The sequence below is a fragment of the Artibeus jamaicensis genome, unplaced genomic scaffold (assembly GCF_021234435.1).
Source record: "Artibeus jamaicensis isolate MK-2021 breed Jamaican fruit bat unplaced genomic scaffold, CSHL_Jam_final contig_288, whole genome shotgun sequence".
NCBI classification, from domain to species: Eukaryota; Metazoa; Chordata; class Mammalia; order Chiroptera; family Phyllostomidae; genus Artibeus; species Artibeus jamaicensis.
In genome coordinates this window covers 274859-302437 of record NW_026521645.1, presented here as the reverse complement: position 1 = coordinate 302437, position 27579 = coordinate 274859, and the positions used below count along the sequence as shown (strand labels likewise).

Sequence of the window (27579 nt, the reverse complement as noted above, 5' to 3'; positions counted from 1 at the left end):
GTTTTCACAGAGGTATTCTAGTCCATATATTGCTGTTAAATATATGTCTTTATGAAGGAAGAAGGACCTGTAGCTTTCTAGATTGCCATCTTGCTGGCTCACTACACAATGTATTTGATGTGGCTGCTGCAGCTGCTCTGTCTTCAAAGCTCCAGGAAAGTAGAGTTGTTTCTAGACTGCAAAAGATTTGGGGGATTGGTGGGAACTATTGTGCCTTCCCCAGAAACTTCCCTGGAAATTCCATCTGCAAGAACTGAGCCCCACATTCCAACTCTAGCAGTCTCCTCTAGCCCCACAGCACCCCTAGTTTTCCCTAATGTACAGCAGATAGCTCTTGTCAGATCTGCCTCACCAAGGCTCATTTTCCCCAGGTGACCTGTGGCTTTTCTCTCCCCAGTGCCCTAAGCCGCAAGAGCTGCTTCACATTGCCCAGGAACTTCTGCACACCGAGGTGACCTATGTGAGGCGGCTGCACCTGCTAGACCAGGTAGCCCTCTGGCTGGGGCATGCCTTTGTCTACTTCCAGAGTTTCAGTTGACAGTTTCACAGGGAAACTGTCTATCTGAGCATTGGCTAGTCCTTACATTTAAAATACAAATGACTGTAGTAAATTTCAGACAAATTTAAGTCTCTTCCAGAAACTTGTACTTTTTCTTTCAGAGCTATGACACAGGTCTTGTATGGTCTTTGGAGGCCCTTGGAGGCCTTTATTCCTGGCAGTCACATTATATGAGCATGTAAATGGCCTCTGGATATCTTTCTGCATAAATAATTGGGACTGTGGGTGACGCTTCCTCTGTCCATGCAGCAACATAGTGTTTATGAGCACAGGAAGTAACTCCAAAGGAATCTTTGCTGCTCACTAGCAAAGAAAGAAAATTGGGAACTCCCATTTCCCAATTTGATGGGAAGGAAAGATGGAGGAAAGTTTGATGGAGGAAAGATGGCTTATATCCATATGGAGGGGACTGTCCTTGCCTTGTCCCCAATCCTTAGCCATAAGTAAGCTTGCTTTAAGGCCATAAGGTTGTTTGAGCCACTTCAATGAAATGGGAAGATCCTATCAATGGTGACCCACACTCAGTGACCATTATGTGCCCAGGTTTTCTGCACCCAGCTGACAGAAGCAGGAATCCCTCTGGAAGTCACCACAGGCATCTTCTCTAACATCTCTTCCATCTATCACTTCCACGGACAGTTCCTCCTGCCTGAGCTGCAGACAAGGATCACAGAAGAATGGTGAGTGTGGCTCACAGCACCTGAGAAATGGGGGACCAGCATCTCCAGGGGAGTTTGGCTTCAACAAAGTTGACAGTTGAGTGTCCTGGTGATTTTGTCACAGTGTTTTTTTTTTTTTTTTTTTTAATTTTCTTTGCCAAGTGGCCTCTATTTCTGGAGTTTTTATGATCTAAAGCCAGGCAGGTACTTATCTCATGGTGTTCTGTGCTCCTCCACAAGGTCCTGGGCCAATCTTGACCCTACCAACTCCACTGCTTCTTAGTATCTCCCAGTCTTAGCTTCTTCATCTACAGACCAAAGGGACTTTAATACCTGCTTAGGGCTTCATGGGATTTAAATGGATTTAGACATCTGCAAGCACCAAACAGCCAGCAAACAGTGCTAGTCGATTCATTTTTCCTCCTAGGGTATACTCTACTTTTGCTTTAAAAATTAGATTCCCCCCTCAATAGTACACCTTGGATCCTTCCTCTGTCCCTGGGGGCTGTCCTTCTGTTTCTCTGCCACTTCCATTCATTCTTAGCTCAGCTGCAAGTCATGATAATAAAACATCACAGGCAGGGCCCCCTCCTGGCCATTTCCACCTCATGTGATTTCTGCTCTGTCCTGGGTACTGCTCCAGCTTTGTTTTGCTGGCCTGGCCTGAGCCACTGTGCTGTTCTCTTGTAGCATCAGGAATACCAGAAGCCTGCCCACTCCAAGGTAGAACCAGGCCAGGGAGAGGCAAGCCAGTGCTGGATGAAGAGGCTGTCCCCTCACCTGTAAGGCTCAGCCAGACCCTGTGTCAATTTGTAGCTCTTTAGAGGGGCAGGCTCCACCTATAGAGCAGGTGTCACTAGGCCATGGGGTTAAAGCTCAGGGCTGGACTAGTCTTCTGGCTGACATAGTCCTTATGGCTCTAAATGGGTCTTCTCTTCCAGGCCTTGGAGAGACTGTTAGTGCTTGACTGCCCATGCAGTCCTGATACAATATGGTGCAGGAGTTCAGTGTCTGCCTGCTCTCTTCACAGGTGGGGGATGGAGCTTTGAATGAAATCCCAAGTGCACATTTCCAGTGACGTTGCAGTGGATAGCTTGCATGTGTGCCTTTTTTCTCCTTTTTGTTAATTTTCTTAGGTTAAATACCCATCACAGTTCTAAGGTCAAAGAGTATCAATATATTTTTATGCTTTTCTAAACACTTCTAAATCCCTGTCCAAATCATTATCAGTAGTGTGGTATACTGCTCTTCCATGATGGTGCCAACTTTGGGTTGTCCCACTGCTTCTAATCTTTTCTCATTTCAGGGAGTAAAACAGAGTTTCTTTGCTTCTCTTTGATAACTGTGACCCATCATGAGAGTGGCTTTCCATTACTACCACCTAGTTTTGAGCAATGGTTCTGTACTGCTGAAGTGCTTTATATGATCCTCTCATTTGCCATGCAGTAATACACTATTTTCTACTCCATGTGATACAGGGAAGGAAACTAAGGCTCACACAAGGTGACGAGTTTGCCTACTGTCACAAAGAGCTTCAAGTCAGGCCATCCACTCATAACTCCCTGGTGAAGTCCCTGTCCCATTCTGACCCCCCACCTGAGTTGTTTCTCTAATGATCTCACTCCTCCACAAAGGGACATGAATCCTCGGTTTGGAGACATCCTGCAGAAGCTGGCCCCCTTCCTCAAGATGTATGGTGAATATGTCAAAAACTTTGATCGGGCTGTGGAGCTGGTGAGTGCCTGGACCCAGCGCTCACCACTGTTCAGAGACATCGTCCACAGCATCCAGGTAGGGTCCTACCATGGCCTCAGGGGCAGAGCGCTAGATTGGTGCTTTCACGTGGAGAAAATTGGTACCCGTGTGAGATGTGTCTAGGTGCTCTATTGATGCTTTGATTCTTAAAATAACTTTCAGAGACAAATCATTTTTCTTTCACCAGTGGGGAAACCATGGCTCAAAGAGGCTGTGTGATCTGTGTTGTCACAAACTACTGTAGACAGAACCTGGATCCAAATGCCAGTTCTTCCTCCACAGTGTTCCTCAATGGCTAGAGCAGGCACTTAGGCAGATGTTACATTGGTCTTTCTTTTTCTACAAACAGCCTGTTCACATTTGGCTGCTGTTATCTACTGCTGTCTTGCCCTTTTTCTTATTGATTCACAACATTTTTATATGTTAAGAGTGTTGTCTGTCATATGTGTTACAAATAATTTTTTCTTATTGACTTTTGTTTTTTAATTTTATTTAGGGTGCTGGTTTTTTTAAAAACTGTGAGCAGTTTTTAGTTACTCAAATGTTTTTTTAAAAATGTTTTATTTATTTATTTTCAGAGAGGGGGGACGGGAAGGAGAAAGAGAGGGAGAGAAACATCAGTGTGTGGTTGCCTCTCATGTGGCCCTCACTGGGGACCTGGCCAATCCAGGCATGTGCCCTCAGTGGGAATCAGACCAGCAACACTTTGCTTCACAGGCCTGTACTCAATCACTGAGCTACACCAGCCAGGACTAGGGTGCTGTTTTTTTATACAAAATTTTTGGTTTTTAATTAACCACATTTGCCCATTTTTAAATAAAGTTATGCTTTAAAAAATTTACTTCTCACCCTCAAAGTTATAGAAATTATGTTTTCTTCTAATGTATGGATTCATTTTAAAAATTAAAAATAAAAAATGTTATTCCAGAGTAGTTTCCTTGTATATTGTGAGAATGTTCCAGGTATGAGGTAAGAATCTAGTTTTATTTTTGTGAAGTTAGCCATTTGTCTCAATGTCACTAGTACACACACACACACACACACACACACACACACATTCCTTAATGTATCCTAGAGGGTTAATGGGTACAGAGATCCTTTGTGCTGAGGGTTTAGAGACCAGACTTAGGTTTGGGGTGGCCCCTCCATAACTTTCTAAATTTTCTCAAATCCTCTGTCATCAGGTCAGCGATGATTTCCTAGTGTCCCTCAGAATCCCTGTCCCTCCCCAGAAAGAACAGTTCGGATACTGAATTCTTCCTTCTCCCTTCTGCCTGCACCCAATGAATCCTTACCCCCTCACTTGTTTCTGGAAACTCCCAGCTCTCCTCACAACACAGTTTCCTCCAGCCTCCCTGAGCTGTACATGTGGTTTACCCACAGCTCTGAGTGACTGGAGATCAGACATTCATGCTGTCCCAGTCTTCAGGGGCTGGTCACCCAGTAGCAGGGCTAACTGGGGTTGGCTCATGCAAGGCATCCTAAAAATAAAGGTTTAGGCTGGTATGAGTGCCATAGTTCCACACTCCTGTCAAAGCTGACAGATGGAGAACAAAGCCCCATTTCCTTGGACATAAATTATAGCAACATCTCTTTCCCCAGGAAGTGTGTACCTGTGTGGTTTTGTTAGAGTTCCCTGTCAAGCTAACTGCTGTCCTTGGAGAGGCATTGTGATTTTCAAGGGGAACTGTGGACCCACCCAAAGGGCCTTATAGACCCAAACTCCCCATGGCTGCACTATCCTTCCCAGCACAGATGCCTGCATTTGTTATATTTCCTGCATTTCTTTTCTCCTCCTGCATCTTTTCTTCTTCTTAATAATAATAGTAACAACAACAATAATAATAATAACTATAATTGAGGAAGTTGAGATCTGTCTAATTTGCACTGGGCAATTGATATCTGATTTGGTTGTTTTGAGGATGAAGAGAAGAAAAGACAAAATTAGGTTTCACTTGGTGTGCTTCCCCATTCACCAGCCAACAACAACTGTTTAGACTCCAGAAGGAAGGAGGGCATATTCTGTGGACCTGTTCCTCCTTGATATAGCAGCTGCAAACCTCACATTCACACAGTGTCCCAATCTGATGAGATGCCATGCTTCCTGTTGTCCCACTTCTGGGGGATGCTCATTTGATTTGGGGCATGTCTGCCAGACCTTTCCAGGGTGAAGTTACATTTTTCCCTATTAATAAGTTTCTTATAGGGAGATGCTTTGAGATGGTATAATGCCCTGTTCCTCATCCTGCTGGATACATCTTGCCTGAAACAGCTGGTGGCTGCAGACTAATGCTCTTCAGCCCTGCTAGGTCCAAGGCATTCTGAGCTCAATTCAGCTGGAAGCCATTTTGTTCCAGGCCCTGAGCTAGGCAAGGGTGACAGGTCTGTGTGTGTGTGTGGTGGTCGGGGGTGGTGGTGGTGGTGTTGGTAAATGGCTTGTGTGAAAACCTGGATGACTGCAGTGATTCCCCAGGTAGACACAGGGGCGGGATAGATTCTGTATGAGGCAGGCAGGCCTATAAGCCAAGACACAGGTGCTGGGACATTCGTCAGTGGAGGAAGAGAGAGCAGCACAGGCAGGGACCCTGGTGGGTAAGCACAGAGATGGCAGGTGACACTGTTCAGCACATGTGGTCTGGAGTGCAGATGCCCAATTTGGTCTGGAGGAGGTTCTAAAGGGCCAGAAGGAGGGTTATGTTTAAGAAAGAAGGTAGGAGCCTGGGAGCAGTGCTGGGCAGGGGCAACCAGAAGGGTCTCAGCCAGTCACCCTACCCTACACTCACTGTCATGTTCATAGGAAAGAAATTGATGTCATTAGAGCAGTGTCTAGGCATGGTCCCTAAGGATTCCCTGTAGGGAGTGTTGGGGAATCTCCTGACTTCCCAGTGTGAGAAAGAGGCTCAGTTTAGGCCCCTGGGTGAATGTGAGTGGGGAAGTCTCTCATGAGGGAAGGAGATGGTCTTTGTCCAAGCTTTTATTTTCTCCCCCAAGTATGTATATAAAAGAGCCAGCACTGGGTCTAGAGCAGCCCATCTGGGTTCTCTGTCCTTGCTTCATTGCTCAGCCTTTTCAAGCATAGTTCCCCCTTCCACAGTATGTGGTCTGCAGTCAGCAGGTTCAGGGCAGCCTCCTGGATGGCTTGAACTAAGGGTGGGGACCAGGTTCACACGTTTGCCCACAGGTGGCTTGCACTGTCTATCTTCCCTACAGAAGCAGGAGGTATGCGGGAACCTGACACTGCAGCACCACATGCTGGAGCCTGTGCAGAGGGTCCCCCGCTATGAACTGCTGCTCAAGGACTATGTGAAGCGTCTCCCAGCTGATGCCCCAGACCGGAGGGATGCAGAAAGTGAGCAGAGCCACCACTAGGCCATTAGGCTCCTGGGAAGTGGGAGCAGGGGCACCTCTTAAAACCTATGTTGAGAAGGAGACAGAGAGAAAGAGACACAGACAGAGAGAGATTGAAACAGAAATATATACGGGGAGACAGGGAGATAGAGAGACTGAGATGGAGAGAAATGGAAAAATAGAGACAGAAGCAGAGAGACAGAGACAGAGAGAGACACAGAGAGAGACAGATGGAGACAGAGGGAGAGGGAGAGGGGGAGGGGGAGGGGGAGGGGGAGGGAGAGGGAGAGGGAGAGGGAGAGGGAGAGGGAGAGGGAGAGGGAGAGAGCTCCAAGTGTCCCTTAAACACATTTTGGTAAGTGACTGAGCATCTCTGAAACAGAGGAGGATGCCCCTGCTTCCGCTACAGTGTGAAGGGCAGACACGGGTTCTGGGGAGAAGCTACTAAGTGTTGGTAATGCTTAGGCCTCAGGAAGGACCTCACTGAGTAGCAGGGGTCACTGCTGGCCCAAAAATAGTGACCAGCACACAGTACAGTGCAGGGGCTACCCATGAAATTTGGTGTTAGTTCCCCAGGCCCAGCAAATGAGGTATGGCTTGTAGGGTTACTTCCCCTTCTCCCAACTAGTCAGGCCTCTTGAGCCTCTTAAGCAACCCCAATATTCTGGGAAATGGGAGAGCAGGGCAGAACATAATTCTTAGCCTCACTGGTCCAGCATGTGTATGGAGCCACCAGGCATCCTGTAGCCTAACTCCAAATCTTCCTCCTGCAGGGTCCTTGGAGCTCATCTCCACTGCTGCTAACCACTCCAATGCTGCCATTCAGAAAATGGTGAGTGGGCAGGTGACTCCTGGAGGTTATCTGAGGGACCTATAGTATGACAAAGGAAGAGTGTGGAGTGGGCCAGGAGCCATCAGTATGTACACACACCACACACAAATACCTGTTCCCAGGTAGGCTTCTTCTGCATGCACACCCACCCACTTGTCTCCAGGTAGGCTTTATCGACATGCACACACATACACAAACACACACTCACACACATGTCCATCAGTGTGCATGCTCACCCACCTGTCTTCAGTTGGGCTCCATCGTCATGCACATATACACCTGTCCCTGAGTTGGCTCCACTGGTGTGTACACCTTCCCACCTGTTCCCAGATGGGCTCCATCAGTGTGCACATGCACCCACATGTCCCACAGGACAAACAGGGGCTCTGTTGAGAACCAGACAGGCCTACCTCATATTAGCTCGATGATTGTTGGTATGTTATTTAGTACTCTGTGCCTCTGTTTCCCCATCTGTAAAACACAGCTACTGACAGAACCTGTCTCATTGGACTGTTGTGGGGAGTAAATCACTCTACATAAAATGGAACAGGACCAGGCACAATATTAGCTCTCAGTGTTCCCATCACCTTTTCATTTATTCGTTTATTCCAGTTGTTTCAGTCAGCTCTGTTGGCTATAACAAAATACCACAGACAGGGCAGCTTAAACAACACACATGTAGTCTACGAGTTCTGGAGGCTGAGATTCCCAGATCAAGGTGCCAGCAGATTCAGTCCTGGCTTGCAGGCAGCTGCCTTCTCACTGTGTCTTCAAGTGGCAATATGTGAGAGAGAACAACAAAGCTTTCTGGTCTCTTTTTATCAGGCTCTAATCCCATCATGAGGATCTGTTTTCCCAACTGTGCCTTTACCTAAACTTAATTACCTCCAAAGACCCTACCTCCAAATACAGCCTAAAGGTGGAAGAGACTTGTCTCCCTGTGGATCTAATACCTGTGTGTAATGGGGTTGTGGGTAATGAGACAACCTTGAGCCCACCCCAATACCCTGTGACTCAGGTGGCTCTGTCCTGCACACTGTCCAGCTCTCCAGGTCACTGCAGTTTCCACCCAGCTCTGGTGTCTGTCTCCCAGTCCTGAGAGCTATTTACCTTCACACAAATGCTGTTTTTTTCTTTTCCAATTACAGTTTGCATTCAATATTATTCTGTAGGGCACCGTTGTTTTTTAGATAAAAAGAAAGTAAAATATTTTTTTAAATCTCACATTTCTCAAAAGTGAAAATTGAGAATTAGACAGCTTGTTTTGGGACAACTCTTGTTATGTATGGTCTACTTCCAGCATCGTTACCTATCTGTCCCCAGGTCTGGGTCTGGGGCCCCTAGACCAGACTGGCCTGAGGTCAGGTCCACTGTTGAGTACCCATGGCAACCCTAAACAGGCCACATTTTACTCTGGGTCTTTTAAAAATCTAATTTCCCTCATTTTTCTCACCCAAGACTAAATATGGTGAAGGAGGGAAAGCTGCTTTGCAGAATTCCATGGTCATGAGCCCATATAGAGCCTGTGGACATGTTGGGGAGCTTCCATAGGCCAACATCACTGAGGGGATGGACAGGACCTGCGGCCTTCCATTCTGTTGGATTTCTGTTCCACTTGTGGCACACCTGCTGCGAGGTGGTTCTTATACCATGTCCAGTGAGGCCTCTGCCTGCTAGGAATGATAGGTGGGAGGCTCCAGTGGGAGGGCCCCATGAAAACCCAGTTGGTAGCCCCAGGGATTTATCAGTGTGTCCTTACTGGTGCCTCTTCATGCTTTCATCTATTCTAAGCCTCTTAGAATAGAGGCTTACCCTCAATCTCAGCCTCTACAATCTCTCCAAGCCTCCTCAAGCCACCAGTCTCCCTGGTCTTTGATCCATCCTTCTCCACCTCAGAGATTCTAAGGGGCACCTATCTTAATATTTTTTGTTCAGAACCCTCCTGGACTGCAACTGCCTCCCAAGTACAAACCAGCTCTCCTACATACCAGGTGAATGCCCAGCCCCCCAGTACACACTATGTGTGTACCAAGCATTCACAACGTGCCAGATGTATACCAGCTCACCCAATACATACCACATGCACACCGAGCCCACCCAGTACTTACCAGGTGAATGCCTACCCCCCAGTACATACCAGGTGCACATCAGGCCACCCAGTACATACCAGGTACACTCCCAGACCCACAGAACACACCAGGTATACTCCCATCCTCCGAAGTAAATGCCAGATACACAGTCCCCTACCCAGTACACACCAGATGCACATCCAGCCCCCCAAGTAAACACCAGGTACACACCCACCATACTCCGTATATCCCAAATGTATGCCAAGGACTCCAATACATACCAGGTGCACACCTAGCCCCCTTAGTACATACCAGGTGCATGCTCAGGCCCCTAGTACACCCCAGGTGTTCTCCAAGCCCTCCGGTACATACAAGGCCCTTCAGTCCTGCCCTCTGGTCCTCTTCACTTTCATTGCCAGCTCTCTTCCTGCCCCCTGCCACACCCACATGCACCATCTATTTCTGTACCAAAAACATAAGGCTCAGCCAAACCAATCTGCCTCTGAAGTGTGCAGACTGAGACCAGGTCCAAGGGCAGGAGCTGTTGCAGCATGGTGGGTCAATGCTCTGTATTACTGTGCTGGGGTTCCTGCAGGCTCAGCTCAGCCTCTGCTGCATGCACTCCTTTGCTCCTGGCTCAGGCCCCAGATGGTAACAGTGACAAGTCAGGGCCCATGACCTCTTGGCTCAGAGCTGGGGCCATAGCTGCTAACTATCTCTCATTGCTCCCCAGGGGCACTTGTGGGTCATGTGACCTCCCATCCACTTCTGAGTCCAAAGGGAGATAAGCTGCAGATTGGCAAAGGTCTGGTCTTATAATGGGCCTGGTAGAGCAGGAAACAAGGCAAGGCTACCAGAAGAAGAAGGATTGTTTGAGGTAAAAGTTGCAGCTTCCTGATGGGTCTCCCTGAAAGCTTTCATAGAAGCCCCATAGAAGGAGCTGGCATGCAGTGCAGAGGCTGAGAGGGCCAGGTCCAGTTCAGCTGCACCTCCAGCATGCCACCTGACTTCTCTGTGCCCTAGTTTTTTATCTGTAAGTTGGGGATAATAATGGCACCCACTTAACAGGGTCAATGCTAAAACTGCATAAGCTAATACCTATATTGTGCATGGAACACCGCCTGGCATATAGCAGCAGCATTAGCTATTGTTGTCATTTATTGTTCTATGCACTGTGAACTTCTAATTGTCTTTCAGCACTCAACTTGAGCATTAGTTACCCCATGTTTTTCCTCCTACCCCATCAGTAGTCTCATTATCCTGTCTTGGTTTTGAACCATGCTTGCATGGCAGGGTTCCACTCATCTCTGGTCCCTAGCAGACCCACAGGCCTCCAGTCTCAGTGGCCACACAGCTGCCTGAGCCCTATGTCTCTTGCAGGAGAAAATGCATAAGCTCTTGGAAGTGTATGAGCAACTGGGTGGGGAGGAGAACATTGTCAACCCTGCCAATGAGCTGATCAAGGAGGGCCATATCCAGAAGCTATCCGCCAAGAATGGCACAGCCCAGGACCGCCACCTCTTCCTGGTGAGCCCCACCCCATCAGGCCTGCCTAACTCCACACCAGCCCAGCCCCAGAGCCACTACATACCTCCTCCCTGGGATTCCTTCTTTATGGGGTAGTTCGGCAGCCTGCCTGACCCTTACCCTGCCTTTTCTGTCAAAGTTCAACAGTATGATCCTTTACTGTATGCCCAAACTGTGGCTCATGGGCCAGAAGTTCAGCGTCCGGGAGAAGATAGACATTTCAGACCTTCAGGTGGGTGAACCCCTCCTTTCTTCCCCACTTCCCTGGGAAGGCACACACCAGGGGTGGGGAGGTGGGGATGCAGTCTCCAGCCCCTGCTGTACACCTGGCTGCTGGACCACTTCTCTGAGCCTCTGCTCTATAGTGTGACCCAGGCATGGCTGGACTGTCTCTGAAGGTGCCTTGACCTGTCATACTGGGCTGGGTGAGCAGGATGCCCTGTCCTTCTTCTTTGCCCATCTGCCAGGGCACTATGAGCTTTATGCTCACAGGGTGAAGGATGAGCCTAGGACCTTGGCTGACCCCTGTGCCCTGTGAGGTCAGCACTGAGGACCCCATTTACAGACCTAAAGACAAAGCATGGGATGAATGCCTGATCCCAACCCATGCTCTCCCCACTCCTGCACCACCTCTGTGCCCAAACAAGTTTCTACAGGTGCCTGAGCCTGAGATCCAGACAACCTGTTGTCCTCACTGTCCCAGTTCCCTGAGCCTGTCAGTGTCTCCTGGCATGGGGGGGCTCCAGGAGCTGGAATCAGTCCCTTCCCCTCTGGGGAAAGAATGTGAATTAGTAGGTGCTCAAAAATATAATGGCTATATAAAAGTATTTAAATAGTTCTAAAAAGTGAAGTTTTTCCTTAGAGATACACACAAAAAATCCCTTCTTACCTTGCAATTCTCTGAATCCATGTTTTTAAAATACCATTAAAGTAATGATTAACTAGAGAAAAACTAGGTTCTGTCCCAGAGTTAAAGAAACACTTTTCTAGTGTTACTCTGTTAAAAAAAAAAAAAAGGCAGTGTGTATAATTAACTGGGTGTGTTAAAGCAGAGTTTCTCAGTCTTGGGCTCTTTGGGAAAGTTCTGTGAGGCCCAATGAAGATCCAGAGCAGGCAAGGCCCATATACCTCACATGCAGGTGCTGGTTCTGACAGCTACCTGCCTAAGGGCAACATCTAGGCATGGAGCTCAGGTATTCATTCTTGCAGAGCAGTGGAGATCATCCTGGCCCTTCTCCTAAGAGTCCCATCCCTCGATCAGGTGTCATGCCTGTGGGTTCCTGGGTAGAGAAATCCTCAACTTGTCCAGGGGCTGGCTTCTGATTTCCCAGGAATCCCAGAGGGCAGGCAGGTTTGGTAGATGAGAGGTCCTAGGTACTCCTTCACAGGATGGTCCACCCTCCCCTACAGACTTGCTCATAGAACAGCTGTCCCCCAACCATGACCTTGAGCCAGGCACCCGGAAGATACATTGAAACACCTCTGCCCCCTCCTCAGAAAAGACCTCCATGTCTGAGAGCATGAGGTCACAGCTCAGGGCATGCTAAGTGACTGGCTATTTTGTTTTGTCCTTCGTCATGTGCCTTTAGGTGCAGGATATCAGCAAGCCACACTCAGCCCATACATTCATCATAACAGGAAGGAAAAGGTCCCTGGAGCTACAAACCCGGTAGGCCCAGCTGTGTTAGTGTCTGTTGCAGTGTGAATTGAGTATCTTTGAACTAGAATTTTAGCAAATGTCTTCTTTTTATAAACCAGATAACCTTGCTATGTGTTTTTATTTATTAATTGTATTCACTTATTTGTGGTTTAAAATGTGACAGAATAAGGGGAAGTCAGTACAAGTTAAATCTCTGCCTACCTGTTTCTCCCCACAGTGGACATTCTTAACCATCCCTTAAATATCCTTCCAAAATTTCTGTGCTCGTACATATGTATTTATTTGTAAAATCACAGATGACTATTTATTTACTGTATAGCCTATTCTGCATCTAGCTTTTTTTACTTAATTTATCTGAAATCATCTTAATCTGAGCACCATTTCCTAAAGTAGCATAATTCTTCCTTATGATCATTGATCAGTTCTCACTGACATGCACCTAGGCTCCTCTGGGGTCTTGTCACATTTTCACACCAGGTTTCATGCATATGTGCATTCTATCTGTCAGATGGACTCCTGAAATAGAATTGCTGACTATTGGGTAGCATGTCTGCTTTAAGTTTTTGTAGCTGTTGTCAAAATACCCTGTAAGGCAGCTCCAGGGTTGGGCTCTGACTAGTGGCAACATGTGGGAGATCCCTCCTCTAAATTCTACCAAGGACCTTTGTTATAACCCCTTGTGGCCAAGGGAGGCATTGATTTACATCCAGGAAAGAGGGCTCTGCATACCACACCTATCTGCACCTAGACATACCTGTCCTCATCTGGCCACACCTGACCCCATTTGACCCAATGTAACTATATCTAACTGCATCTGGTCACACCTGACCCCACCTGGCCATATATGACCTCATATGGCTAAATCTGATGACATTTGAACACACCTGGATGGACACTGGCCACACCTGACCATACCTGGACACACATGAGTCACCTGGATAAACCTGAACACATTGGATCCTACCTGGCCACATGACCACCTGTCTATACCTGACTCCACCTGGTCACACCTGGCCACAACTAACCCCACCTGGACATACATGACTCTACCTGAACACACCTGACCCCACCTGGATGCCCCTGATTCCATATTGCCACAGTGTTCTGGAGCCCTTCAGTACCAATCTTCTAAGCCTTGAACTGCACTTCAACACAGTGAGCACTTCAGGCATATGCTACAGGGCTAAGAGGAGTCTGGTGGTTTATAGTCAGTATCCAAGACTGAATTAATAGCATACTGCTTCCATTTTTCATAGGACAGAAGAGGAGAAGAAAGAATGGATTCAGGTGAAGCTCCTAAAGTTTCAAAGGAACAAAACCACAAAATTCTCAAGCAGTGTAGCTGTTTCCTGTTGGAACAAGGAATTGAATAGCCCCATGATCTCTAGACATTGCCGTACCTATCTGTCTACCTTGAAATGATGGAGTAACCAAGTTTATAAGCACCTTTAGTGCCCACTTTAGGCACAAGCCTTCCAAGCCATTTGCTTGTTTGGCCCCCTAGTAAATAAATAAATATAAAGGGCCTAGAGGTGGGCAGGTAAGGAGGTGCCCTCACCCGCGGGGGTGGATCTCTGTTGTCTTACAGTTTCAGACAGAGCCCATGTTATCCTCTCTTCACGGCCAGCAGTTCGAGCAGGACTAACACTGTGACTTACAGGATAGAGCCTATGCTTCCAGGGACAGGCTGGGCAGGGAGGAAGGAAGTGTCCTGGAACAGCCAGAGCAAACTTGCTTAGGACTGGCCACAGTGGGGATACAGGGTTCAGACAAGCCTGTGAGGGCAAAAGTTAGCAGGCTGTGTTAAAGCCATAAGGAGCCCAGATTCACCATGGGTAGGCCAAACACTGTGAGAGACTGTGACTTCTAAAATGCACAGAACAGATATCTGGGTGAGAAGTAAAAAGAAATTCAGAGATGCTGACGAACCTGGAAATGCTGATATAGAAAATAGAAACATAGACTCAAATCCACATTCCCAGAAAGCATCAACCCATGGCCTGAAGCATCAAGAGAGGGAACCTGGCCACTTGTGGTGTGGCACTGGTACCTGTGAGATAGTACCTGTGGGGGCCTGCCTGGCCTTTGGTCATGTCCCTGGGCCTTATATATTTCCTCATCTTAGAGGGGTTTGCCAATGTGCAAAGTCAAGGGTTACCATGGTGACCACAGGACCCCCCCCCCCCATCCTCAGTGACAGAGGCACCATGTTGGTTTTCCCTTAAGTGCACACATGCTGAGGGCCTTTGTTCTCTGTGGTCTGATTTCAGGTCATTGAGGCCACCATTGAGAAGCACAAACATAACAGCCAGACCTTCAAGGCCTTCAGCTGCTCCTTCAGCCAGGACGAGGACCCCTCCCTCTCTTCAGACCTACCTGTGAGAACTAGATCCCTGGGAGTTATGGGAGGGATCGCCTGCCTACTTCATGAGTTTCACCTGGATGGGCTCATGGCTGCAGGGAGCCAGTGCCCACCACAGCTACACAGACCTTTTATACAAGGGCTGGTGTCAGGGAGGGAAGCTGGGCCTTCATGCCAAATTACCCTCATGCCTAGGACCAGGAGGATGGCAGACAGGTGGTGTACACTTATTGTCCACTCTTTACTGAGTACCCACATGGGGACCAGTGTGCTTTGAGGCCAGGTGTTACTTAGGCTCAGGAATGAAGGACGGGCCCAGGTGAGACTGCCAAATGAGGAGTTTCTTCATCTCACATGAACCTGAACAGTGTAATCTTATCAGTAGGGCAGTTCACTGGTCCCCATTCAGAGCCACCTGGGGCAGGGAATGCAGGGGAGTCAGGGCTGTAGCCATCCCTTATTCCTTGGGGGCACTTCCTCAGTCTGGGCTTCCAAGTGAGGTTACCTCATTCCATGCTCCTCATCAGAGATGTCCCTGAACCTGGCAGATGCCCAGTTCAGCCTGGCCTAGCAGCCAGAGACCCAGATGCCAGGCCTAGCTGGACTTATTTATGGCTTAACTGGGTCTTCAGCTTAATGAGGGCACCTTGTTATCTAATTAATGTTTGCATCAAATCTACTTGCTTTTTTCTGCTTTCTGGAGTATTTTGAAAGAAAACTATATCACTTCTGGACAGGGAATGTACTATCCCCTGCCTTGAACAGAGGTGACCTGGAAACAAATCCCACGCCCCCAGTGTCTGCGATTAAAGTTAGCACAGGGGCCAAGCCTGGAAGTAGAAGGCAGGTGCAAAGTTCCCCACATGATACCTGAGGGCAGAGCAAGAACTGGGTCTGCCTCCCTGTGGGGCTGTGATAATCAGATGGAGGTCTGGGGCCATCCCAACACTGCACTGGATGTTAGCATATGGCCATGGAACCTCCACTCATGCCAGCTGTCTCTATCCCTTTCAGATGGTGAGTGCCAGCTCTGAGGAACCTGCGATGGCAGTGGACAGTAGAGGGAGTGCCACAGGGGTGAGTTATGTGCCAGGAGAAGCAGAAGGAGGAGGGTTGGGTCAGACAAGCCTAGCCTGGAGGGTGAGGTATGACCAGGGTGACCTGTGTGACACAGGTCCCCGTAGTGATGACCCTGAGGCCTGTTGGTAAAGGTCTAGGGAGAAGGCAGGGGGATCTAAATGTCCATGTCCTCAGGTGGGTGGAGGTCCCAGCTGAGTTCCGGAGACCTAAACTCTTCAGCTCATGTGAAATATGCTGAATATATGTGAATCAAGGCAGTGCCCAGCCTTAAATGGCCCTGTGGACTGGGGATTCAGGTAGGCAGCCAGGGGCCCTGTTAGGAGAGCCTGCGTGGGTACTATCAGGGAAGGCTTCCTGGAGGCAGCATCTTACCAGTCAGTTGGACTCTGGAGGATAGAGGGAAGCTTTCAATGCTTACCCAGGAGGATGAGTCCAAGGAGGTGTTTGTGCCTAACTAAGATCCCTGTTCTGAGCCTGCTCGGGTTCTTGTAGCCTGGGCAGTATAGTGTGGGCAGGAAAAGCATGGCCAGGTTCATTGTGGAACAGCTAGGAACATAATGAAAAGCAGCTCACACACCCAAGCATCAAGCATGTAACTGCCCTGAGGAAACCACAGGTGGGACCTCTGCACCTCAGATGTAGGTATATAAGGCACTCTTTAACTGCTCCTTTGCTTTTGCCAAGGCAGGCATCTCTTACAACCTCTGTAAACCCCCCTGCCACCCACACTTGGGCAGCTCAGCTGGGGAGCTGAGCTGGACCCCATGCTGGGCTCTTTACCATCTAGCCATTGTGTGACCCTGTTCTTTGTTGTGCACTTCCCAGGGTGAGTCCACAGGCAGCTGGAGATGGGCTTGAGTCCTGAATGCAGAGTGAAGCTCATGGGAGTGAAGCCCATGGGCCCATCCATGGTCAGGGGAGCTAGGCTGGAGAGAACCCAATCCCAACGCAGGAGGAGAGGAGCAGGAGGTGGGTGGTAGGCAGAGCAAGTGAGGCCTCCTCAGATATTCAAAGAGACCTTAAGGCCATGTTTTAAATGTCCCCCCCCCCAAGATTTTATAAATAGAGGGAAAGGGAGGAAGAAAGAGAGGAAAAGAAATATCAATCACTTGCCTCTCACATGCCACCACCACCAACCAGGGGCCTGGCCAGCAACCCAGGCATGTGCCCCCACCTGAAATTGAACCAGCAACCTTTGGGTTCACAGGAAGTTGCTCAGTCCACTGAGCCACACAAGCCAGGGTGTGTTTTAAATGTTTTAACCTATAGAGTAGGGCCTCAGCAAGTGTCATCCTCCCCACCCCACCATTTCCCCCTTGACTACACCTTTCCCTGGGCAGGGACATAAGAGAGAAGCTGTTCCGGTACCTACTGGTTACACTGGTGCTTCTTTAATTGGTTACTCAACTCCTTTGATGGGTGAGAAGTTTGGGGGTCTTCCCAGGCCAGGCTTTTGTCAGCAGAGCTGTTGGGTGGTAATGGCTACACTCATCCAGGTGGATGCATAGGCCTCCCTGCCTTCTCCTGCCTTGGGGCTCAGCCTTCCAAGGGATCTGAAGCATCCCTGACTTGCTGGATGCTCGACATCACAATTCAAGCTCAGGTCTCCTTGTCCTTGACCCTTTACCCATCCCAAGTCTGGGGTAAAGTCAGTACAAACAAAGTCAGTACAAACAAAGAGCAACAGACAACTTGCTTGGATTCTGGTTCACATGGCCTGGCCTAGTTTTTTTATTGGCGTCTCCTGTGAGCAGAGGTTTTGGTGGACCTGGAAAAACTATGCAGGTCGACCTCTCTTGCCTTGCTTGACAAGACTCAGACGTGCTCAGTAGATGTTTGTGGAAGGTACCCAAAAGTGGGCTTTAATTTTGACACCAAAATGAATGATCTTTGCTACAATGTGTCAGATATAAGCTTTTTCTTAGCATATTTAGAGAGGAAAATTGAGCCCATTCATGGGGTGCTGGTTTGATTTCCTGGTGTTCTCAGACACACAGTCCCCATAAGCCCTTCTCTCCTAAGGGAGGCTAAACCCTTCCCAGAGAGTTCTGCAATGGGGTCTTACACAAACCAGATCCTTTCCACTCTGCTAGTTGTGTCGCTCTTTGCAGAAGCATAGAAACATCACAATGCAACACCTTTTTACCCTTCCCTCCTGGGCCCAAACTCTCCATGGTGACATAGGGACCTCTCCTTGGAGTTGAGTGAGCTCCTACAAGGAGCTCCTCGAATAACCTGGGTGTGCACAAAGCTTGCATTGCCCTCTACTCCTCACCTACCCTCTAGGGCACCTAGATGGAGCTGCCTGCAGGGGCAGAGGGCCAGGCCTGAGACCAGAGGATAGCCATGTGACTCCATCCTCAGTGCTGGCTATCAAGGCTGCCCTTTGGGATCTGATTCTTACTAATGTGACTCCTACCTCCCTGCTGTGTAACCAAATTTGAAGATAAAATGCTGAGTGAATCAGATTCATACTGGCATATTTAGGGGGTTCTGTGTGGACTCACTAGGCTGTGACCACAGAAGCTAGTGCTGCACCTCTCTGAGAAGACTTGGCCCATGCCTCTCTCTATCTTGACATCCAAACAGAAAATATGAGCTGCTCCCTTTGGCTAAACTGTCAGATATCCTCACTCAAAAAGAAAGTAGGGTTGACCAGGAAGACATGTGCCTGAGATGCTGTTGGGCTCCCTGCCATTCAGCCACTTAGTCACCAGCCATCTGATAATCCTGCAAGACCTCGGTGTCACAACTGTCTTCAGGAATGGCCTCAAGAGTCTGTGATGGTGGGCCATGGTGCTCAGCACCAAGGAAGCTGGCACCCAGTTGGGACCCTGTCTGAGTGCCTGACTCAAGTCAGCTGCTCTGTTGGTTGGTGGAGAACTTGCCTGGCAAAGGATACTGGGTGGAACACTTCTCCAGACCCTATCCTCAAGCCACCCTGCTCCGGGAGCTGCTTTCTGTCCTTCTGTCCTAGCTGGCCATCAGGTGCCACAATCCTGGCTCCATACATCAGCCCACAACTGCTTCTTTTCCATCCCAGGTGGGTTGGCCCTACACTTCATCCCTTGGGGACACCCTGTTGGCCCCCATGGCCTCCCTGTGTTCTCAGCAGACATGCAGTTCTGCCTACAGGAGCCTGAGAGCTATGGTTCTGCCTTTGGGCTAAGGTGCATGTCTGGGCTCACAGGCAAGATAGTAGGTCTAGCCGCCCTACTGCCAACCACTCCCTTCTCCTGGCCTCCCATGTTCTCATCTGGAAAACAGGGTCAGTGGATTTGTCCTGGACACCAGTGGAGGACAGGGGCTGCCTAGCCACAGCAGTCCCTTGGATGGCCTTTTTTTTCTCCTCTTCTTTCCTTCTCTGGGCCTCACACCCCTCCCTTCTCCTCTCTATTCACATCTGGCCCCCAGCAATCCTGAGAGATGGTCTCCAAGGGAAGATGCTTGAGTGGGTTGAGGGGCTTCAGTGTGGCTGGTGCCCAAGGCCAGAAGTGACCCCAGGGAGAACACATGGCTTATGGTTTTTGTGATGCCCATTCTCCCCTTGGCAGGTCTTCTGTGGGATAAATTGAGAGGAGCCTCAAGACTCTTACATGGGGGCAGGGAGTCATGACATAGAGGAGAAGCTGGGGCCTTGGGCAGAGCAAGCATCTCCCTCACCCTCAGAGTAGCCATCCTGCATCTGGGTTCCTCCTTCCAGACTGGTTCAGGCCTCACAGTGGTGTGGCATATGGGGTGGGGGTGAGGGGATAGGGAGCTTGTGAATGGAGCCCACACACCTGGGAAATACAGATCAGAATTTGTACCAAGATGTCAGTATTAGTCAGCTCAAGCTTCTGTAACAAAATATCACAGACCAGGTGACCTAGACCACAGACATTTACCCCGTCTCGGATCTGGAGGCTGGAAATTTGCTCCTTGGCCTCAGGAAACCACTCTCACACATGTACCCAGTGAGGAGTGTGTCTCAAGCTCCAGGGACCCATGAAGAGCAGAGCATGGGAGTGAGGGCCACATAGCCAGATACTCTGGGTGCCTGACTCTGGGCCCCTGGGCAGAACAAGCACTATCTCTCTCAGCAGGTGTTCCAGTGGATATCTTTTCAGATACAGTAGGTTAAGTCACTGGCCTCCATGTAGGGCCAGTTGTCCCAAGCATATAGTTCTGATACACTTAGAGTCTTACTCTGTGTGACAGCAGGATAGCCTCTGGGGAAAATGCTAGGCAGACAGTGGCCCACAGAACTCTTGCTTTACTCCCTGCTCTACATCTGGCTTTTTTTGCCCTGTGTGTGTACTGTTCATGTATCGCACAGCTGCCCACCATGTGCTGAGAAGCTGACTGCCACCATTTGACCCCACAGCTTGAGCCCAGAAAAGGGTCCTCTAAGACCAGGCGTGACAAGGATAAACAGAGCTGCAGGATCTGTGGTGAGACCTTCAACTCCATCACGAAGAGGAGGCACCACTGCAAGTCATGTGGGGTGGTGAGTCTGGGCAGGAGGAGGCTGGTCCTGGGCCATCTCATTCATGGTACCTCCTCCCAGTCTTCTTTCTGTGCATACAGATACCTGGACCCTGAGCCCTCCAGCCTCAGGGTCTCTACCCTCCAGCAAGGTTCCAGGCCCCCAAGGGCTTCAGAGAAGCCCTTCCTGTTTGCCTGCTGTGTTCCATCTCTCCTGGCCTTGTGGCCCTTCTAGCCTCTTCCAGGACAGTCATTTGTTCCTGGAAGGTAGGGTCACAGGTGCTCTCTATCTGGCAGGTCATCTGTGGGAAATGCTCCGAGTTCAAGGCAGAGAATAGCAGGCAGAGTCGAGTTTGCCGAGAGTGTTTTCTGACACAGCCAGTGGTGACTGCAAGCCCCAGCCCTGAGGGGCCCACTGAACCCAAGGAGAGCATGGAGGTGGGTATCCTGGAGCCTCCCAGACCTGAGTTTCCCACACTGGCAACCTTGCAGGCTTTGCTGGCTTCCCTAGAACCAGAATTAATTGGCTTCATGGGGCCCACAGGTTGTTGGAGCAGCCAGCAAGGGAATTCCTAATATCATGCCTATGTGTGTTGGGATTCTCAGGGTCTGGTCACAGCCAAGGCCTTGAAAGCTACTTGCACTCAGGAGTTATATGGTTATTAGTCAGCTCAAACTGTGTAACAAGTCCTACAAGCAGAAGTTTATTGTCTCACAGTCCTGGAGGCTGGAAGTTTAAGGTCAAGGTGTAGACATCATTGGTTTTTCCTGAGGCCTCTCCATCATTTGCAGATGGCTATCTTCTTCCTGTGTCCTCAACAGTTGAACCTCTCAAGGTTGAACCTTCACACAGTTGAACCATGTATATCTGTGCCCTAATCTTCTCTCCTTATAAGGACACCAGTCATAAAGACTGGTGACCCCATTTTGACTTAATTACCTCCTTAAAAGCCCTTTGGAAAAGGCCTTATTTCCAAATATATTCACATAGAGGGTTAGGGCTGCAACACATGGATTTGGGGGCACACAATTCAGCCCATAGCAGATGGGAACAAGTGTCATCTTCACTCACGGTCCCTGCAATTGGAGGCCTGGAGGGGAGATGCTGCTTGTGCCTCACAGAAGCCACTGAGGGCCAGGAGCAAGGTGGGTACTAGCTTTCTCTTCACTTCCTGCCCTTCTGAGTATGGCCACTGCCTTTGTGGTTCTCCTTCAAAGGCACAGTCCCTGTTTTATGGAGTGACAGGAAAGATGAAAAAGAGAAAATGTAGCTTTCAAAAAAATGCATTGTTTCATTCTTTGTGCATAACACAGTCCATGGTTCTAAGCCAGATTTATGTTGGGGTCTCCTGGGAAGTGGTTTATAAGTTTGGCTTCCCTTCCCAGATGCTGCAAGAACCAAATAAAGAATGACATTAACAGGGGAGCATCTCTTATGGCCCTGTACTTTAAACACTGAGAATTTGGAAGACCCAAGTCTCAGCAGGGACCAGCTCTGCCAGTTGTGTCTGGGGTACTTCCAAATGACACAGGAGTTGTGTTCATCATTGCTCTAAACATATCAGAGAGGGAGAGGAGTGTGTGTGGTGTATGGTGTGTGTGTGTTGGTGTATATGTGAGTATAAGCATGTATGTATGTGCACAAATATGTGTGGATGTGCATATGTATGTGTGAGTGTGAATGTGTGTATATGTGTAAGCATGTGTATGAGTGTGTGTGAGTGTGTATGTGTATTTGTGAGTGCGAGTGGGCATATGCACATGTGCATATGTATGTTCATGTGTCTAAGTGTGAGTGTGTGTGCATGCATGTGAATGCATGTGGGTATGTGAGTGTATGTGTAACTGTATATGATTATGTGTGTGTGAGTGTGTATGCATGTGTGGATGTGTATACGAGTGAGTGTGTGTGCATGTCTTTGTATCTGGATGCATGTATTTGAGTGTGAGTGTGTGTGTTGTCAGCCAGTGGTCACTGGTGTCAATTTAATGCTAACAGGAATCCCCAATTATGGATGCAGTGAAGAAGAAAACTTTATTCAGTGCCAAACTGCTCAGTTGTGGTACAGCAGGGCTGTAAAAAGAAGTGCAGCTGTGAAACCAGTACGGCTATAGAACAGCTCACTTGTGATACAGCACAGCTGTGAATGCAACATGGCTATACTCCAGGCCCCTGACTAGGTAGCTCTGCTCTGTTCTATACCAGCCTACTGTGGCCTGTGCTGGTCTGCTCCACTCTGATCCTGTGAGACACCTTGAGTGTTTTAGCTCAACCAGGTGTTTTAGTCCTGGATGGAAAGGAAAAATGCATTCATAGACTCTCCAACCCACAGGGCAGCTGGCTTACATAGAGGAAGAAGTCCCTGCTCCTGGTCCCTGATTGGTCTGTCTCTATGTAAATGAGGACTCCAAATCTTTGCAGTTTGATTGGTCCCAAAGGCACTGTCCTGATTGGTCAGGATGGTGCTACTTTGTTTTGTTCAGCACAGTGAAACTCTGACTGGGTGGGGAAAGCCTCAGTCCTATTGATTGGAATAGGATTCTAGGAACTCCTTTGTAAGGGCTTGCTCAGAAGACGGCCACGCAGTGCAGGAAGGCAGTTTCAGTGCAGGCTTTTGTGACAGAGACCCCTGTATAGGAATGGCCACTAATCCTTTTTTAAAAAATTATTATTATTATTTTTAAAATATTTTATTTATCTTTAGAGGGGAAGGGAAGGAGAGAGGGAGAGAAATATCAATGTATAGTTGCCTCCCATGTGTCCCCTGCTGGGAACTAGCCTGCAACCCAGACATTTGCCCTGACTGGGAATGGAACCATGGTTGCTTGGTTCCCAGGCCCGAGCTCAATCCACTGAGCTATGCCAGTCAGGGCTTTAAAAATAATTTTTTAATATATTTTTTATTTTATTGATTATGCCATTACATTTGTTCTATTTCCCCCTTCATTCCCCTCCACCCTGCACACCCCACCCCCACTATTCCCCCCCTTTAGTTCATGAACACATGTCTCAAGTTCTTTAGATTCTATATTTCCCCTACTATTCTTACCCTCCCCCCTATCTATTTTCTATCTACTGTCTATGCTACTTATTTTCTGTACCTTCTCCCTCCTTATCCTTCTCCCACTCCCCTGTTGCTAATCCTCCATATGATCTTCATTTCTATGGTTCACTCCTGATCTAGCTGTCCTCTTAATTTGCTTTTGTTTTAGGTGTGGTTGTTGATAACTGTGAGTTTGCTGTCCTTTCACTGTTCATCTTTTTTATCTTCTTTTTCTTAGGTAAGTCCCTTTAACATTTCATATAATAAGAGCTTGGTGATGATGAACTCCTTGAATTTGACCTTCTCTGAGAAGCACTTTATCTGTCCTTCCATTGTAAATGAAAGCTTTGCTGGATAGAGCAATCTTGGTTGTAGGTCTTTGGTTTTCATTACTTGGAATACTTCTTTCCAGCCCCTTCTTGCCTGTAAGGTCTCTTTTGAGAAATCAGCTGACAGTCTGATAGGAACTCCTTTGTAGGTGACTGTTCCCTTATCTCTTGCTGCTTCTAGAATTTTCTCCCTCATTTTAATCTTGGCTAATGTAATGATGATGTGCCTTGGTGTGTTCCTTCTTGGGTCCAACTTCTTTGGTACTCTCTGAGCTTCCTGGATTTCCTGGAAGCCTATTTCCTTTGCCATATTGGGGAAGTTCTCCTTTATTATTTATTCAAATAAGTTTTCCACTCGTGGGTGTTCCTCTTCCCCTTCTGGTACCCCTATAGTTCAGATGTTGGAGTGTTTAAAGATGTCCTGGAGGTTCCTAAGCCTCTCTTCATTTTTTTTTGAATTCTTGTTTCTTCATATATTTCTGTTTGGTCATTTTTTTCCCTCTTTCTGGTCCACTCCTTTGATTTGAGTCCCAGTTTCCTTTCCATCACTATTGGTTTCCTGTGCATTTCCATTCATTTCAATTAGTTTAGCCTTCATATGTTCCTCTAATTTGTGACTGTTATCAACCAGTTCTGTGAGCATCCTGATCACCAGTGTTTTGAACTGTGCATCTGAAAGTTTGGCTATTTCTTTATCACTTAGATTTATTGGCTCTGGGCCTCTGAGTTGTTCTTGAGCCATGTTTTGATCTGTTTGTGCCTGTTACATATGAGGAGAGGCACCCTAGGTGTTCACCAGGGTGGGGCCACCCAGGGCGCTGGTTTGTGACACTGTATGTGGGGGCGGGGTCAGACAGGGAGAAATGGCAGTCCTCTCTGCTCGCCCAGTCCACCTCACCACTCGCCCCCGCCTGTTTATCTGAGCGCAAATGTGCGAGCCCACCAACCTGAGCTGGGGCCTGCTCAGTCTGTCTCAATGCACGTCTCTTCATTGGTTTATCTTCATGCAAATGTATGACTGCAGACAGCCATCCAGGCCTCGCCTTCTCTCAGTCCACCTGTAGCTACCCCACACCTGGGATCCTCACCCTTGGCTGCCTGTGCGCTGCCCGGGTCAGGGATCTTTTTTGCCTGACCCACTCCACTGCTGGCTTCGCCCCTCTCACCGGTTTAGCTGAGCTGTTCGTTGTTTTTGGACTCCGTATTGTTCGATTTTCTGTGGTTTGGTTGAGTTTATTGTTGTTAAAACTTGATTATTTTTAGATTTGGTTGTTAGAGGAAGCAAAGTGTTTCCACTTACACCTCCATCTTGGCGGAAGTCCAAATTATTTTTGATTTGAGCTCAGTTAGCCACCAGGATCTCTTCTTAGTAGGTGTCTTCTTTCTCAGAGTTCACAGTGTGTATGTGAATTCGTGTGTGTGAACAGCTGAGTCAGAGAACTTTCCCAGTGAGTTGTGCTCTGACCCTAGCTATTTTATTTTTTCTTGTTTTATTATATACCTGTCTTGATCTAAGTGGTAGCTTCATTTCCCAGGGGCTACAGCCTAATCCAAGTATCCTTGAGGTGACCCTATGAAGGGTTAGCTGCTCATGTCCTAGTCCAGTTCATCTTTCCTTCCCACTTCAGTCTCTAGAGGCAGCCCTGGCACCCTCCATGAGAGTAATGTCAACAGAAAGTCTGCATTTGACCGAATCTCTATGTCCCCAGAAGCCAGACTCTGTGGGACCCCAGCCCAGCCTGCACTGTGGCCCTCTGTGGGTATCAGATGATGGCATGGCCTAGAATAAAGGTTTGGACCACTGTTCTCATATTGGATATCCTAGAACTGGTGTTGTGCTGAGAGTCTGACTGCTTCTACAATCCAGGACCTCAGGCCCACATGCTTAGAAGGGGCCCAGACTATGCTGCCTGGGACCAAGTTCTCATGGATGGCTCACATAACCTTGGGGCCTCAGTTTCCTGGCCGCCTTAAATCACTGTTTCTCTGCTCTTTTGTGGGTGGCATTATTTGGTGATGCCAGGACTCCAGAGGCTGGGGTGCTGACTCTCCTCTCCTTTGTTGCAGGACGGTGGGCCACCATATACCATTCCCTCTCTGGCTACACAGTGAATGCACCGAACCTGGAACAGAGGTTAGGCGCTGGGCACATTCGGCAGCTTCAGCAGGCCCAGCAGTCCTTGTGCTCAAGTATCCCATCCACCAAGCTGCAGCAGTGGTGGTTGGAGGCTCTGAGCACAATCACCATGGGGTTCTGCCCCGGGCTAGCTCAGGACTCCTGAAGCCTCAGGCCCCAACAGCCCTATGAGCTGAGTCTTGGCCAGATCTCTAGCTCTACAGCCATCACAGCAGGGCCTGTGCTCATCTGGGAGGTGGCTGTGGAGGCCACATACAGAGGTACAGTGTGCCCCAACTGCCACAGGACACTTGGCCCTGCAAGGTGCCTCTGCTTCAAGAGAAGAAAACTGAGGCACAGAAAGGGGTGGTCACCTGTCCTGGGATACCTAACGTGTCTCAGAGAAGAGCCCAGCCTCCACTCTCAGGTCCAGCAATGTGGTTCAGAGAGGGATACAGGGCAACTGTCAAGTGAACTCTGTCTGGTGGGGTGGGGAGGCTTTTGAAGGAAGAAGAATATCATCTATGGATCAATGGTGCCCAGGGACACCTGGTGGACATCTGTAGTCGTGCCATCTCTCCAGGCCACCGTCTGCCTGTCTACATCATTAACAGCATGTGAGCTGAGCTGTGACCAGTCCCCAGACTCTACCTCCTCTTCTGCCTACTCCTGGCTACCAAGCATCCCATTGTCCCCACACTGCCTTCCCATATGCACAGGACAGGGCGAGTAGTGGTCCTGGGCCAACCAGGAGAGACAACCTCATTGGGAAACTCAGTGGGAGGCCCCCAGTGTCACATGGATGCCTGAGAGTAAGGCTTGGAGGGCAGTGGGCAGTGCTTATCTGTTTAAATAAATGCTGGCAGCCATGAGGTGAGCGCAACCTCAGTGTAAGGAGGGTCCCACCAAGCGGGCCTTCTGGTAGTTGGATGGGGGATGAGGGTGACAGAAGGGCACAGTGACCCAGGCTTGGGTGGGTGCAGTGAGTGGAGAGGTGACAGGGTCCCATATCCTCAGCAGGTGTTGATGCAGACCCCTGCAACAGGTACCCAGAGAACAGCAGCCAAGGCAATGTGGGGACTCCCCACCAACTGTCTCCACACAGTCAGGACCTGTGTGGCTAGAGCTTCCAGTTTTTCAAGAGATGAAAGAAACCCAGATGTTCCTATGAAATATCCTGAAAGATATTAGCAAATATTGCAAAATCTGAAATCTTGGGGTGGGCAGCTACTTGGCAGCTGGAAAGTGGGGATAGGGCATGCCCCCAGAGTGGACACTCAGCCCAAGGGCCTGGACCCATGGACAGCCAAGATCTGAGTTCATTTTAGCCACAGGCTGTCTCCACTTTTTCCAGAAGTGGAAGCTGACGCTCAGAGAGGCAGAGGAGGGATTCATTTACATAGAGATCTGTGTTGCACCCTTTTGGGGGCTGACCTTCCTAGGATTTGTCCCCAGGGATCTCTGGTTGAAAACATCTGCCTTGTCCCACTCCCACTGGGCAGGAAGTGCTGTGAAGAGTGGGCTTCCCTTCCTGGGGCTCAACACACTGCCCACCCTATCAGCTCTCACTCATTCTGCACTTGTGGGAGTCAGGGACTTAAGGCAGTGGCCTTTTGTGCCCCCAGAGGCTGCTGCCTACCCAGCCTGTAGAACAGGTAACCCTGGTAACAGATCCAGGGACTGTGGTTGGAGTACGGTGTGCACCTGAGCAGAAGAGTTTCCACACAGTGGCAAAAGTAGAAATAAAAGAAAGGAGAAAATGAGGTAGTAGG

At 48.8% G+C, this 27579-nt stretch overlaps 1 protein-coding gene across 3 annotated transcripts in view; it reads left to right on the top strand.

Annotated features, from left to right (window-relative positions):
* Positions 1–26679, top strand: part of FGD3 (FYVE, RhoGEF and PH domain containing 3) — a 49824-nt gene extending 23145 nt beyond the window's left edge. The window contains exons 4-17 of one of the 3 annotated variants that reach the window (XM_037157081.2): positions 398–487; positions 1199–1239; positions 2853–3009; positions 6184–6322; positions 7095–7153; positions 10603–10749; positions 10889–10981; positions 12339–12418; positions 13666–13696; positions 14680–14787; positions 15786–15848; positions 20218–20340; positions 20616–20756; positions 25759–26679. In XM_037157081.2, coding sequence (XP_037012976.2) covers positions 398–487; positions 1199–1239; positions 2853–3009; positions 6184–6322; positions 7095–7153; positions 10603–10749; positions 10889–10981; positions 12339–12418; positions 13666–13696; positions 14680–14787; positions 15786–15848; positions 20218–20340; positions 20616–20756; positions 25759–25803 — 1317 coding nt within the window. In that variant the 3' untranslated portion in view covers positions 25804–26679. Of the gene's footprint in view, positions 1–397; positions 488–1102; positions 1240–2852; positions 3010–6183; positions 6323–7094; positions 7154–10602; positions 10750–10888; positions 10982–12338; positions 12419–13665; positions 13697–14679; positions 14788–15785; positions 15849–20217; positions 20341–20615; positions 20757–25758 lie in introns of all 3 variants that reach the window. The other 2 variants (XM_037157079.2, XM_037157082.2) reach the window with 2 other exon arrangements.
* The last annotated feature ends 900 nt before the right edge of the window (positions 26680–27579 follow it).